The sequence below is a fragment of the Nothoprocta perdicaria genome, unplaced genomic scaffold (genome assembly GCF_003342845.1).
Source record: "Nothoprocta perdicaria isolate Ctin4 unplaced genomic scaffold, notPer1 scaffold_34, whole genome shotgun sequence".
In the NCBI taxonomy this organism is placed as follows: domain Eukaryota; kingdom Metazoa; phylum Chordata; class Aves; order Tinamiformes; family Tinamidae; genus Nothoprocta; species Nothoprocta perdicaria.
In genome coordinates, this window is record NW_020455577.1 from 2,488,880 (window position 1) to 2,504,472 (window position 15,593).

Consider the following 15,593-nt stretch of genomic DNA (forward strand, 5'->3'; position numbering starts at 1 on the left):
TTATGTCATCAGAGATGTTATGTCATACTTAATGGGCAGCTCTATACTGTGGATGGGCTTTCTATAGCCCATCTCTCTCTATATATATATCTTTTACATATATATATGCTTAACAGTAAAAAGATGAGCCTTTTGTAATGTGTAATTGTGTCAGTCAGAACACTCATGTGGGAGAAGAGAAGCTTCTCGTGCTTCAGAATGTAATGTCTCCTACTTGGATGAGTCTTGGGCATTAGAAATAGCATGTGCAGCAACAGGGAGTTTATTTGGTCACCCTTGCAAGGTTGGAATAGTTACCCAGGGCCACTAAGCCAGTGTTCTCCCTGATCAAAATATGCTGTCACCTGATAGTTAGAGCTGTTATCTGTGAGTTGGAAGAACTGCATTTCTTTTGCCATTATGGAGTGGTAGGATTTCAACTGAGGAAGTCTAAAATGTAGACACAAAATGATGGAATTAAAAATAAGTGGCTTTTTTTTTTTGTTACAAACCAAGCCGTCCATGTTTGTTTGCTAGTTGACTATTTTTGTCCTCTATTTTGCATGCTGTCAGTGTATCAGTATGGTCTGCTTGACTTAATTCCTTTTTTTCCCCCCATGCATAGGCAGACTGTTCAAGTAGCATGGGCATTTGCACAGAATGTCTCTATCTATATTTTGACCTTGGTGCCTGAAATGTCTATTCATATCAGTTATTTGCTGTTAATCGAGTTATAGACTGTTTAATAAGATTATAATTTCACTGTACCCCTGTAACCATGGTATTATATCTTTTGTCTTTTTTTAAAATAAGACATTGCTATAAATGGTTCAGAACTTGTTTGTTTCATGAAATGCAACATTAACATTTGATATAGTTGCCTTATCAGGTTTGAACAAGAACCTCCTATTTTAATGCAATTTGATACATAAAGTGATGCATCAAACCTTATCAGCCTGGCTTGTGACCTTCACATATAATACAAGTTCCTACTGCTGCTTTTACAAGCATTTTGGAGAATAATCCTTCATTTTAGAGAGGCGATCTCATTCAAAGTGAGAGTGACAAAGATGGCAGATGAAAACTTTACTGCTGCCTTTTCTTATACCTTTCAGCTGTATCTCTATCATCTGTTTTCTGTCTTCTTCCCTTTCAACTCTAAATCGGGTAACTATGATAGTTCAAGAGACCTGATAAAGTTTCCAGTAAGTCTTTAACATGTTTTGTCTTTTAGCAAATTCATCTCGGTAGCAGCTGGCTTTAGAAGTTGGATGAAAACATATGGTTAATAATTCATATCCTGGAGATGGCTATTTCATTTATTCCTTCTCTACTGAATTGGAACTTCACTTATTTTTCCATTTGAGACATATTTGAAGCTGTGATAATACAGTGTGTCAGCTTGGCAAGTACAAGCAAGTCATACTAATATGTCATCGCTTCTCTGTAGCTGGCCGATACTGTTATAAAATGTTTTTTGATGCGTTGTAAACGGTCTTGAATATGCATTTGCTTTGCAAAAGACTGATTGGAAGCTAGGTTGACACTGGACTTAGAGCAAGGCTTATTTTTTCTCATTTTAAAGAACTGCTGAAAAACCATAATGACTGAAATGCTGCTATTTCATGCTGCAAATCCACGTGCAATTTAGACTAGAATAATATTCTGTAGAGAATCTCTAAATGTTGGAATTGGCTGTTCAGATTGGGAAGAATACATAGTATTGTTTCTAACTCTCAGATTACTTAAACTCATTTGTAAAGTCTTAAAAGTTGGCTTAATTGTCAAACACAAATGGTTTGATATAATGTACTGTCTGGGGAAAAATGAGGAAAATAAGACTATCATCAGCAATGATAGGAGGTAGCAGGGGAAAGTATAATACGTGAAGGATGTTTGGTAAGTCCATCTCGCTAGAGACCAACCAAGATTTGAATGGCCATGTCTTAACTTATTGTCTTGTTGTGTGGCAAAATCTTACAATTTCAATATAAACTGGAATGAGTGGTAGGTACTCTTCTACATGCAGTTCTTGGAGATAAAGGGTATTTGGGAGGCATTCTTGTTTTGAACACTTGAGTAAGTGAGGGTTTGACTAAAATTTCTAATTCTGATTATTGTGTGGTGTGTGATTCTCTTTAATCACTTTCATACAGTAGAGCAGAATTTAGTTAAGCTCTGTAAGSCAAACTAGCCTGTGAGATCCTCATTCTTCTATGAAACTTACCACACCTATAGATGGTATAGGAGGAATATACTACATAGGAGAAATAATCTGAATCTGGATTTCTTAAGCAATCATCAAGCACACTGAGCAGGAAATCTCTTGGTTTTTCTTATTTATAGTGTTAACTTGTCCCCAGTAGGATGAATTAACAGCTGCATTCCCACTCTTACCTCTGTCAAATAATCTTGCAAATAATTTCTGTCCCTTGGACCAATGCATCATATTCCCAGTACTGGGATATCTCTGTTGGGCTATGATTCAGTAACTTACGAGTCTCTTAATGTGCTTGGCCAGAAGGGTAAGCATCTTTCACCAAAATAGCTGTGAATTCATGCTAATTAACTAGCTTATGCTTATATTTTTTATGCTAGAAATTTGGCCTCTTAGATTTGGACTACATGATCTGTAATGGTCCCTTCTAACCTTAAGGATTCTATGATTCTGTGTACAAACTCGTCAGTTCTGCCACCAAAGATTATATATTGTATATAATTGTATACTACGCGCCTCCTCCACACACATACACACTTGCACGTTAAATGCAAGAACTTATTTCTCATCTTTAGTTACTTCAAATAATTAAGTACTATTAAGAATCTTTCCTATATATGAAAAGAGATTTAAAATGAGTCAGGTCAGAGTGCTGTTTTTTAAAGTAAAAAAGCACTCATCAATCTGCTGTCTTGTGCAACAGTGCAGGAACAAATAGAAGGAAGGCTATTCACTAGTTTACAACTTTGAAGACTGCCTAAGATTCCAGCTAAGATTAAGCTGGAATCCTAAGATTCCAGTTAAGAATAGTATTTTTTATTAGTATTTTTATTATATATCCATATATTTAGTAGTAATCTATTATATGATATATGAACAACATTAGAGGCTGAAGATTATAAAGGTACAAAATACTTAGAAGCACAGTGTTCTAAGGAGAAAAGTACAGGGGAAGCAAAACTGTTTGAGGAGTTTTATTACATTAACAGTGACACCTTAAATGTAAACCCAGCTAAACTTTCTTGTTTCTATCATAATTGGAAAGCTCAACTAATAAAAAGATCTTGTCAAGTGATGTAAAACCAGTATTTCTGGTTTTGTGTGTGGTTTTTTTTGTTTTTGTTTTTTTAGGATGGAACATACTGTGGTTGGTCTTATTTTTAATAACTTGATCTACTCTTCATATTTTGTGGACTGTGACTTATGTTCACATTGTATACTGAGAAAGGGGTTTGGGGTGGTGGTTGTTCAGTTTGTTTGGTTTTCTTAATCCTGATGAGAATTCTGTAACAAAYAGATAACTAATCAGTGTCTACACCACTTGTTTTCATCGTATTTTTGTAGATATAGCCATGTTTTAGTTCTTCCATGTTCTCTTTTATGATAGCCTATGAATTCAAGCACAGACCTACACGTAGCTGCCTTAAGTTGGGCTAAAAGCATGGAATTCATTTTTAACTGAGAATGCATTGCAGAAGACTGAGTAGGTGCATCTTCCCCATTAGTTTTCTCTTCAAAGTTTCATTTTGCTGTACAGATAAAGATTTGAAATATAACTAATAGTAAGACTAAGCACTTTTAACTAGATATGTCTGTAGATTTCTCTTTTTTTTCCTCCCCATAATAGTAAAACTGATTCCTACTGGGCAAAACTCTAGTTCTGCAGAAAATTAGTGAGAACTTTGCAATTGTCTTCAATAGAATTGGATTTTACCCAAAGGATTAAAATCATGCATAATAAACTGCTTACTTGATCTTTGGTTTTTGATGAAGAAGAGCTTCAGTCTCTCTTTAAATGTATTTTCATTCATATAGAATTCAACTTGCACCCTGAAATATAAAAGGAAATATTAGAATTGAGCATGAAAGAATAAATGATAACATTTCAAAATGACTTTTCCCAGTAACCTTCCCCCTTCTTCCCATACAATTGGATCCACAGAGTGTCTAGCCAAGAGATCACCGAGATGGGAATGAGTAATGATAGATTTTTTTTTTTTTTGGCTTATTTCATCTAGTTCATCCCCTTTCAATGTAGAATCCTCTTCATAATACTTGCACTCTGCATCCTGAAGTCAAAAGCATCTGTGCTTGGTTTTCTTGGTTGGTTTTTGTGGGGGGAGGTTATTCTAGCATGGATATCTCTGTCAATATTTCCCTGATGTTTAGGTTAACTTTTCTTATTTTAGCTCTGCTCCTGTTAAAATGCCATTTTAATGATTCTTCTTCTTACCTTGTTTATGATGTGCATACACTGATCTCCCTGATCTGCACAACCTTCTTTCTAAAGCAACAGTAATGACCCCCACTGCCACCACCACCCTTTTCCCCACCACATGCCAGGATACAGTTCATGTCTGTTCTCCTCAGCAGGTTTTCAAACTAGTGCAGCGACTGGGTGGGGGTGTTAGTTATGCAGAATACACTTGGCTCATTCCAGAGGTGTGAGGCTGCACTTGCAGTCTGAGTGCAACATGAGCTCTGCTTTCTCTGAACTCCTTGCCGCCTCCGAATGGCTGTATCTGCCTGGCCAGCAATGCAGCACCTTTCACTTCATTCCAGCACATTTTCTGTATCTGAGCTTCAGTTCTCAGCTTCAGAACTGCCATACTTTGCTAAAGAACAGACTGGCAGCACAGTAAAACTGAATTCCTTCCTCAGCTCTCACTTTCTCTGTGCAAAGTGTAAGTGTTGCAAAATTGCCCTTAAGGACAGAAATACATATGCATTTGACCTTTTAAGAATTTCTTGTCAGTAATCTTTCATTCTTATTTGTTGTTAGATATATTGTTGTATATTTTTTCCGGACTTTAGTTATTTACTTCTTATATGTAAAGTCATTGCTGAAATAACTCATATAATTTAGTATTACTTCTATTGCCTTACCCTAAGTAGTTGTCTAATAATGTGTATTTTTCTAACTCTGTGTAAGTGAATGATAGTTACAATCTGAGGTCAAGAACAACAACCTAGAAAATAAAACTTTTTTAATGCTTGCTTATTACCTTAAGTTTACATATTACCACACTGAAGTCAGAAGTTCATAAAAGACCCTCTATGACCCACTTACCAGGATCAGTTAATTTTAGTTAGCCACTTGGTTTTGATGTGGTTTGTGGTGTTTCCTGTAGAACAAGAATTGCATTGCTTCCTAACCARAGGAGCCTATTTTTAAGCATTTATATACATTACAGTCAAGTTGAGTAACCTCCAGAAACTTGAATATATTATCATGCAATGGTGTGTGCTCAGCAAAAAAAGAGTGAACCTTACTGGGAACCAGCTTGAAACCTGCCTCCCCTCAAAAGTTCTACATCATCTTAGGTTTCACCTCTTTCCTAGTTGCAGCCACTTAAGGGTCTTACCTATCTGCTTTCTTCTTTTTAAATTAAAAGAGGCTGAGGAAATTGATCCATAGGAATGTCACAGAAGCTCCCAACAATCTGGAAGAAAAGGCCATTAGAGGGAGAAGAGCCTGTCTCTGGGCCCTTATCAAGCTCAAACAGAATGTAGTGCTGCTCAGGACTGCAGGAGCTGCTCACGGCTCTAACAGTACAGTTCTGCATAGCTGGGAACGTAGGCAAGTAAAGGAAGGCTGTCCAGGAGCTAATTATCAGGTGTGAAGTCTTGGGATGTGGTAGTCCAAGTTATGCTTTGTTCTTTGCTGCACATTTCCCAAGGTATTTAGTGTTGTTAACTCCATGACAGTTCTAGTGGGAAACACTTCCCCTGACTTGGCAGCTGTCGCATGCTAAGTGTATATACTTATTCTTCAAGGACATATTTTGGTAGGTAAACAAAGTGGCACAAGCTATTGAAGTGAGGAATGTTATTTAAGCACAGAATCTGTGGCTTTTACTATTTTTATGCCTTTTAAACTAGCATCTCAGATTTTTAGGTAAGAAAATTACAGTAGTCACTTACCAGGCAAGAACAACATGTTAACAGTAAGCCATGATTTAATGGTAATGAGGGAAGAGGATGTGGGAGCTAATCACCCTCCTATCAGCACCATTCCGAATTGCTCTGATAGCCTTCTAGCAGCTGTCTCCTTGTGCTTGCCTTCCCTTAGCAACGGGTGCTCCGAGCAGGCTGGGACTCCACAGTGCGGCAGTTTCCATGGCAAAGCGGATTATGAATGCGGCTAACGCCGCTCCTGTGCTCAGCTCCGCCTGCTCCTGCCCCGACTTGTTAAAAAACTTAAGGAAAGCCCATATTGGCCTTCTGCACTTGCAGAAAGTGAATGATTGTGCACATACAATCAATACAGATAATAAATACTAGAAATGTCTGCCTACCAGACAGAGTGTCTTGCTGGCTGCCAACTAACTAGGTGAAATAGGAGGTGAATATTCACTTGAGGGGAAAAAAAAAGAAAAAAAAAAAAAAAAAAACCACTGGTGACGGTCAGGACAGAGACCTCTGGATACAGTTTCTTTCTCAGCACTGTGGAAGATTTTTTTATTATTATTATCATTATTATTATTTATTCTAGGGAGAATGCTCACCCTGCTCAAACATTTGTGATTTTTGAAGATTACAATTTTGCCCTAAGTACTTGTTCTTCTATCTCTCTTCCTATTTAAAGTATAGCCTAGAAAATAAGTGTTTTGGGAAAAGAGCCYGAGTAAATTGTGCCTGTCATTCTCAATGTTAAAATATTGTGAGAGCCCCTTCTGCATGTGCACACCCCAGGACACCTTGACTTTCTTGGATTTTTCTCTTGCCTTCCTTGTATCTCTTGTCTGTAACTAGCATAGCTGATAGTACAGTGAATACTGTCTGCAAGACAGATGTTACTTTAGGCCCAACATGTCAGAAAGCCCTGTAACCCATGTCGTCCTGCACTGGAGGGTATTTTATTTTCTCCCCTTGCCCCCAGCATAGTCTCAAAAGGAAGAATCTGCTGAATCACTAACAATTTCGTCTTTCTTGTTACTCCCTAGAAATCTTCTGTTCAAATATATACTGCGTTGAAGTTGTTTTGGATAGATGTTTTATGGCCGTAACCATAAGTTGGCAGGACTATAAATACTGTGGCTGCTTATGATGGTTCACCGAGTAACATTTAGGGCATTTTAGCTTATGCTGTCTAATGGTGTGGCAGATATTAACACACTCATTAAGCATGACTTAGTAAGATATTTCAAAAGAGTAACTGAATAAGCTATTTTTGCTGTAACAGAATAAATGTTTGAAATTGAGTTCCAAACAAAGGTAAATGGTTTTCATGAAATGGCTTAAGTGAAGATCAAGGTACGCACATCATCTGGACTATGGAATAGGTTTTTAAATTCCATAGATTTTGTGGTTTACTTTTTAAAGTAATTCAGTCCTCCCTGATCAGAAAAGGAATCAAGCTGGTGACCAGGACAGAAACACTTGATTTCCACTCCACCCTGACTACCTTCCTCCCATTGAGAAACAAGTACAAGAATGTGCTCAGCTAAACCCTCCTGCAATAGGTATCAAGTACTCTATGGAGAGCTGCTTTTGGAAATTGAAGAAGGATTTTATGCTTTATTGATTTTTTTTTTTTTTTTCCTGACTAGAAAGGGATAAATGTGATTGATAGACCTTTGACAAAAACAACTGTTAGCACCCTATTCTCTTTTAAAAGATAGACTTTTTAAAGGCTTTTTTTAATTACCTCTCAGCTAAAGAGGTCCTTCCTATTTTAAACCTAACAGAACAATGATGTTGGTKGAACTGGGCCAGAGTGTAATTGGAGTAGTACATTTGAATATAATGCAAAAAATTATGGCATGTCAAGAACAGTCAAGTGGGTTTTTCTTGTTTTGGATTTTCTCATGACTGTAAACAATTGGGGCCAATCTGTCTGCAGTAAAAACTTGAGTTTCTTAGCTAATTCTGCCTGTGCTTTTCTATTGAATCTAGAATGACATTATAAATAGCCTCATATTTTACTATAGTAAAAATCTTACCTTACACCCTCACATCCAAAAATTGCCCTTCCTTTTATAAGGAAGCAGCAGATTTGGCAGAAAAAAMCCTTTCAAAGTAATATTAAGTGCTGAGTGTGTGTGGGGGGCGATTTGGGGTTTTTTGTTAACTGTGTGTATACTGAGAGCTGCTAGAATGTCTGTGCTCTACTTTTTCACTCTGGAATTAAGAAAAGATGTCGTTTATACAAATAGAGTCAATCTAGAGATAATTGTGACTATTTCTTTAAATCTTTGTTGAAAGGGGCATTCCACACTGTTTTTCCTGAAAGAGAGAGCCTTGTAATATATTCACAATATTCTTGGTTTTGTTTTCTTTTTAATTGGGATTTTTCAAACTATGTGAAATCCCAATAAATTTCAAACTTGAAATGACTGAAAGTTCCTTTATCTGGGATGTAGATGAAGTGCTTAAAGATGCATTTTAAGTATTAAAATGAAGTGTTTTGTCTGAGTGTTTCACTATTTTACAGTGGGAGAAAAAGGAAATAGGCTTTTTTTATTAGAGCTCTCTTTCAAAGAGCTGAACCCAAAACTTGGATTTGTATAAAGCTGCACATGGGAATAGTCACGCTAACAGATTTGACTTTCCAGACCTATTTGTTCCTTCAAGATCAATACAAGAGAGCAAGACTGCTTGCCAAATGATGCTCTTGTGCCCAAGGAAATGGCAGTAAGTGCCAGTAATGGCACTTGAGGAAGCCTTCTGTTTGCTCCTGGTAGGAAATTGCTCTCTGGCACAGGTCATGGTGCACATTGAGCAAACAAAGTTCTGAGGCTTTTTACTTCCTCTCTAGGCTACATGACAGGAACCCAAAACAAATAGTAGCGATATTTATTTATTTTTAATCTGAGCCCTGTTTCTTTCCACTCATTGGAAAGACAAGAGATGCTATTTCTCTTGCAGCTGGCAGCCTCCTAACTTGGTAGTCCATCTTTGTAGTGTGAGCATGACACAATGGAGTTTGGGAGATCAAGACTATAATGTTTTTCTGAATACCTTAGGACACTTTTTAATTAGCTCCTTACTGGAGCTATTTGCTACGCTGATACAATCTAACATTTGTAATATGGCGGTGCATTCTCTTAAAAATGATTTCCAAATAATGGGAAATAATTGAAGTGATAAGCTTAAGATCATCATCTTTATCTATTTGCTCATAATAAGCAGCTATCATTCTTTTACGAGGAGTCTAAGTATTTTTCAATAGTTCCTAGGAATTAGGCCCATATAATCCTGTCTTGTACTACATTGCCAATATTCAGTCATTCAGCTGTCAAGAACTGCAGAACATTGAGTTCTGAGAGGTAGTGAAACACTTCCACTGGGGTTTTGCCTTCTACCTTTGCGTTCTACTCTTGCAGACCCCGTTGCCTACTGTGCCACCATCAACCAGGCAGAGCTGGAACAGCTACTGGGTTGCGGCACATCATCCCCTGTGGGTCTTGTTAAGCATGCCAAGTGAAAATGCAGTGTACTAAAATGACATGATTGGAAAGTACACAGGTTTTAAATTAAGATCTAATAGCTGCATTTGCTTTATTATCCTTAATTCTTCCCCTCATTATAAAAAGAAACATTTTCTTGCAATGGTGAATCAAATAACTTTTCCTTTTATTCTTGTTGGATATAAGGAAGATATTACCCAGGTGTTCCTGTTGACTTAACTATTCCAGATTTACTAGTTTTAGAATTGCAATTGCATTGTTTCAAACTTGAATTTATTATCCAAGCTACGACTAGTCTGAACTGCTTTTTACTAAGCTTAAATGATATCCAAATGAGATTCTAAAACACYAACTGCAAGATTAATGTTTTCATCTGTACTGTGTTCCTTATTCTTGTTGCCCTAAGATTCCAAAATTGCTGCCAACTATTCTCCTAGCTGCATTATTCAATTTTTATTACTGTTTACAAAAATGCAATATGATCTTAAGTTTAAAACTAGAATGGCATTATGCAATGTCACTTAATTGTATCAAGGTGGACAAAATGATCTCTGATCTTCATTTTGTAGGACATTATCATGTAGTTCTGCAGTATTTCATGCACCCACACCCAGAGAAGCAGCCTGTCAGGGCAGACACCAGTGCGGCTGCCAGTACTTCCATCTGTCCCTTAGCCGGTTATTTTGCTGTCCCACTAAGGACCCTAGGAGGGATTTGGGCAACACTCATGATGTGATGACGCAAGACATTAGGTCTGGCCTATGCACTGCAGTGTTATAAAGAAGTGCAAAGGGAGATACCTCCCCTCCAAATTCCATGACTCTGTATTCGGAGTTTGAAAATCTAAAATATAGATGCTCTACCATATTTAACATTATAAAAGTATATCTGGTAAGTTTTGTACCTTCTAATAATTGCTGTATCTTCTATAGTAATTAGTATTATCTCTTATTTTCTTTAAACTCTTGCTATAATACTCTAGAAAAGCATGCAGTCTAATGACCCAGTTCAAATATAAACTGTGACAAAAACATTTTATTATCTTTATACTCAAGGACTATATGCTATAAATATATCTGCATGTGAGAATCTTTTCTTTTTACAGGAAGGTTGTTTTGAAAATCAGTTTCTAAATTGGCAAATGTGAATTAATCTGTCCAGTGAAGCTTTTCTGGACATACCCACACTTGACATGTAGCTAGAAAATGCTACCCATAATTCATCGTTTCACAGAGAGATAAGTGTTGTCATATGAATTCTGCCTGAATCAGTATTAATGGAGATAGAAATTGCATGTGTTGAGTTCAGCTTACCCACAAATGACAGAATAAAGAATCAACTCCGCATGAAAAATGCAGTGCTTTAGGAACCATATGTGCACTCAAACACATCTTATTGTTATCTCTTTTCCAAAAAGCAGTGTCTATTCCGATCAAAAACAAAACAAAGATAGCACCTAGAAAATAGGCTATGCAGAATTTTTCAGGTTGCACAAATAAAATTTTGAACCTACCACACGTTTCTTATAAGCAAACTTTTTATGTAATGGTTCAGCAGCCAAAATGCTAAAAATGTTAGCCATTATCTGTAAAAATGCTTATTTTTCCTTCCTTAGAATATGTAATGTGCTTATTTTACACACACATGCACGTATGCATGCACACACACCCACTTCACAGAATGTTCAAGGTTAGAAGGGACTCCTAGACATTATCTAGTCCAACCTTCCTGCTCCAGCAGGGACTCCTAGAGCATGTGGCACAGGGTGACATCCAGGTGGGTTTTGAAGACCTCCTCCAGAGAAAGAGACTCCACAACCTCCCTGGGCAGCCTGTTCCACTTCTCTGTCACCCTMACAGTCAAGAAGTTCCTCCTCACCTGGAGATGGAACTTCCTGTGTTGCAACTTAGATCCATTGCCCCTTGTCCTGTCACTGGCCACCAGTGAGAAGAGCTTGGTCCCTTCCTCCCTCCATTCTCCTTTCAGGTACTTATACATGTTTATCAGATCCCCTCTCAGTCTTCTCTTCTCTCAGCTTCATGGACCTTTTTAGTTTATGTACCTGAGGCAAGTGACTATCTTCATGAGACTTGTGCAAGTAYGTGGCAGCAATCTAATACTATAAAGGTAGAGAGATTGAGGAACTACTTTCCAAATCATGCTCTGCAAAATATCATTGTATGTACTTTACCATTTCATTTTTAAGCTGGAATTTTCCAGGGTAAGACTAAGTGATTGTGACTTAGTGTTGGGTAGTATACTTTTCAATTAAATAAAAAAGAAGCTTTATTCCTCATTAAATATCCCATTATCTGCTCTTGCAATAGTTGCAGTTCTCTTGAAAATTTAAAAAGGAAATTACCCTCTCCATCGTGCATACATGAAAATCAGTAACAAAATAAAATCACCATGGCTGTGATGGTGCAGCAACAGTCAGTGAATCTGCCACTATATTCCCTCTCTTTAGAAACGTTTATATTGAGAGGAGAGGGGGGGAAAAAAACTTACAGAAAATTGTTACTATGCGGAAAAGAAATCTCAAAGCCATCTCTAGTTTGGTGACTCTACAAATAACATAGATCTGCAATAGAAAGTAAAATGTATTGCCTAAGGTGGAAAGTTAATACATCAAATATAAATGATGCCCTAAGGAAAAGTATACTTGTAAGCTAAACTTAGCAAAAAAAAAAAAATATATATATATATACACACACAAGGAAAAAAGCTGACAAGTTTTATTAAACGGCTGGGGGAGGGAGTAAAACAGCACATGCATGCTTTCTTAAAGTGRATTTACTGCACATGAAATTTACTTTTTTTAACCTCTGGGCACAAGTATTCCACCTGTAAGATATATACAACAATAAGCTGTTGCAACTTAAATCATTTTATGTTGAGCCCTTTTAATTATGCAAGTCTGAATACCATGGAACTCTCTGAAAAATGAACTATGCTTCATGTGTTTGATTAAGATCCTACAAAGTTATATGTAACTTTGTCAGATGTATGTGCATAGCATGGAAGGGGAGGTGCTCTGTGAGAGGTTCTTGTCCTTATGGATTCTGTGGTGCTTTTTAGTTGCTTTTGGCTTGTATGATTTTTTTGTTTGTTTGTTTTTTCCTTTTAGGGCTTTTTATTATGCTTCTGGGGGAGGTGGTTTGCGTGTGTGTATGTATCTTTTAATAGAGCTAGTAACTATTTGTCAAAAAGACACTTATTAAATTTCTGTGCGTTAGACATAGCAACCACAGTCAATCTGGATTAACTATGCAGTTGCTGGAGGAGTGAAAATCTCAGTAGCTCATTGCAGAACACCATTTCTTTATATTTTGTTTCTTCCCAAAACACATTTTCATTAGGATAGCTTCTCTTGTTTTACTGAGATTTATTTTTCTGTACYAACTCTTCTTTACTGTTCAACAAACATTTAATTTCTGATTGAAGGAAAAGGTTGCCTTACTATGATAGGCAACAGGACAGCTGGTGATTCACGAGTAACAAACTGCCTTGTGAGGAGGAGGATGCGTGTGTCTAACATGCTGTATTCCTCTGTATCACAACTACATGTCCCTATTCCTTGCTGATACTCTAAAGCAAGTGTAAGGTGGCGGATTATTCTCACACAATAACAGTGTTTCTGCTTGTTGACTCATCTCTTTTGAGATGGGTAGGCAAGCATAGTATGATGTAGCTTGTCCAGATAACCCAAATTCATACTACGGAATTTTACTTTTTGTTTGAAAACCTAGAGGAAATAACACACTCACTTCTATAGCTTCTTTTCTTCAACACTCTGTTCTTCAAATTCTCACTATTCTCACTATTTTTTGCCTTTGGTCAAGTTCTTTCTTTCATTTTTATCTCTTTCATTTTTTGAGAGAAGTCATTCTTTCCCATAGCATCAGCAATTACATTTCTTTAACAATTCCAAAATCCATTTCTTTAGCTTTGATCTCTCCTTCAAAGAGCAAGCCAGCATCTCCACTTGTCTTAGCAATTTGTCAGGAACAAATGTAACCACTTCTAGTCAAAACTATCCATATTATCAAGTCACTTTATCTTTTAGCTTAATAGTAACACTGAAAGTTATTCCTTTCCATCTGAATTTCTAGCAATCAAAACGCTGGCCTATGCCATGGATATTTGACTTTACTACTGCTAAACCATCAATCTGTGATCTTGAAAGATCTGAGCTTTCTGAGAAGCCTCTCTTGCCTCCCTTCCTGGGTTATTTGATTAATTTTCTATTTCTAGTATTATACACTAGCATGGCCCGCAATTATCRAGGCTTCAATGAACCCTGTAGCTTTGCATAAATGTCATGTGGGTATTTTGGTGCTATGCTGTCTGTGCTCTATGACCCTTTAAGGAGCTCTCGTCAGGCAATCAAATTTAATAGTGTCAGTGTATTTAAAATATTCCCTGTACGTGCTACAAACTAGATGGATGACAGTTACAGCATTGGATCGCCTCTATCTGTAACACTTCACATATGAAGTTATTTCATACTAGATTTATGTGTTTAGTTTCAGTTTATGTGCTTTCAATTTATTTTTTCCATTCTCTTATAGAGCTAGCAGTTAAATGCTGAGGGACATCGTCATGGAGATTATCCAGACAACGATAAGAACAGGTGGTCACAGAAATGATTATGCAGACTTAAGACAAAATTATGAATGGTTTGAATATAAATGAGTGCTTAAGTTGAAGAAACAAATGCTTAAAAAAATTAGAAGCAAGGATGATTGAAGTGATGTAAGGATGCTTTAAGTGAAGTTTTTATATATGACAGTCTTTCACACAGGAGGATTGTGATGAATTTGATTCATTTAAGTTGTGCTGATCAATAGTTATTGCATTATCTATGTACTTGATTACAGAACACTTCAGAAAGGGAGTATTACTTGTGTTCGGCATACAAAAACATGTCACTAAAAGACTGTACTTATCTCCTGTTTGCTTCTAATATAGTGGGGTTTTGCGTGGTTGTTGGTGGCCTATAACTGATTTGGGAAATAGAAATCTCTTAGCACTACTCATGTTCATTAACGGGAATTATTCCCTTGACTAGTGACATCAGTAGGCTAGTTAGAACCCATTGGCAGCGACTGCAGCACTAAAGAATGCATGAAAGAGAAAAGAAAATGGATGAGATTCACAATGGCTTCATTCAATTGCAGAGAAAACTTGACCTAGTACAATTACAAAAACATATTTCATGGATTAAAATATGGAAGTGTAATGTATTATGTCTTAGAAATATTTATGATGTTTGTAATCATGTAGCATGTTCTGTAAGTGTATGGAAAATAAGTTGGAGCTTATTAAGCTAAGTACAGCACCTGGAAATATTAAAGCTTTTAAGCATAAAATCACATAGCAAAGCTCTGCTAATAGCTATTGGCGTTACGCTAGAGAACAAGGCTATGCTTTTCAGTACCATTTGGGAGCATGGTGTACACCTTTTGGAGAAGGCTAGAAGCAAGTATTTAATTTTCTCTATTTTCGTTGTAAATCAAAAGGAATACACTTAAACAGGTAATTCTACGTGGCTAGATTTATCTTTAGCATCATTAAATGTTCAGACACTTGTATAGCAATGTTTAGTTAAAAACAAAAATATTGTTAGTCTTAAAGTAAATTCTTTCAATTACAGAATAAATACCTGTCAGTTTCCAATTAGGAACAAACATGCAATGACGTCAGCTGCACCTGATTTCAAAGGGGAAAAAATCCAACAGAATAACAGCCTATCACTCCAAACTCTTGTTACCATTTACCTCTTTTTTGGATCAGATATTGAAGAATCAAATTCTGGGAAGGATGCAAATGTGGATCCTCGCTTTAGGGACATACTAGTTGCCTTTGTGTTCTGCATAAATGACTTCAGTTTGCTCGTTCAGTTCAAATTCATACAAAATGCAACTACAACAGTTTTGTCTGCACTTTTACTACATATAGCGTTTTATCTGTGTAAACTAACA

The 15,593-nt window shown here is 36.7% G+C and overlaps 1 protein-coding gene across 1 annotated transcript in view; it reads right to left on the bottom strand.

The window, feature by feature from the left end:
* Nucleotides 1-15,593, bottom strand: part of KCNT2 (potassium sodium-activated channel subfamily T member 2) — a 128,389-nt gene that overhangs the window by 93,152 nt on the left and 19,644 nt on the right. Inside the window, exon 2 of the mRNA XM_026043863.1 lies at nt 3,948-4,027. Within this exon, the coding sequence (XP_025899648.1) occupies nt 3,948-4,027 (80 nt within the window). The remainder of the gene's footprint in view (nt 1-3,947; nt 4,028-15,593) is intronic.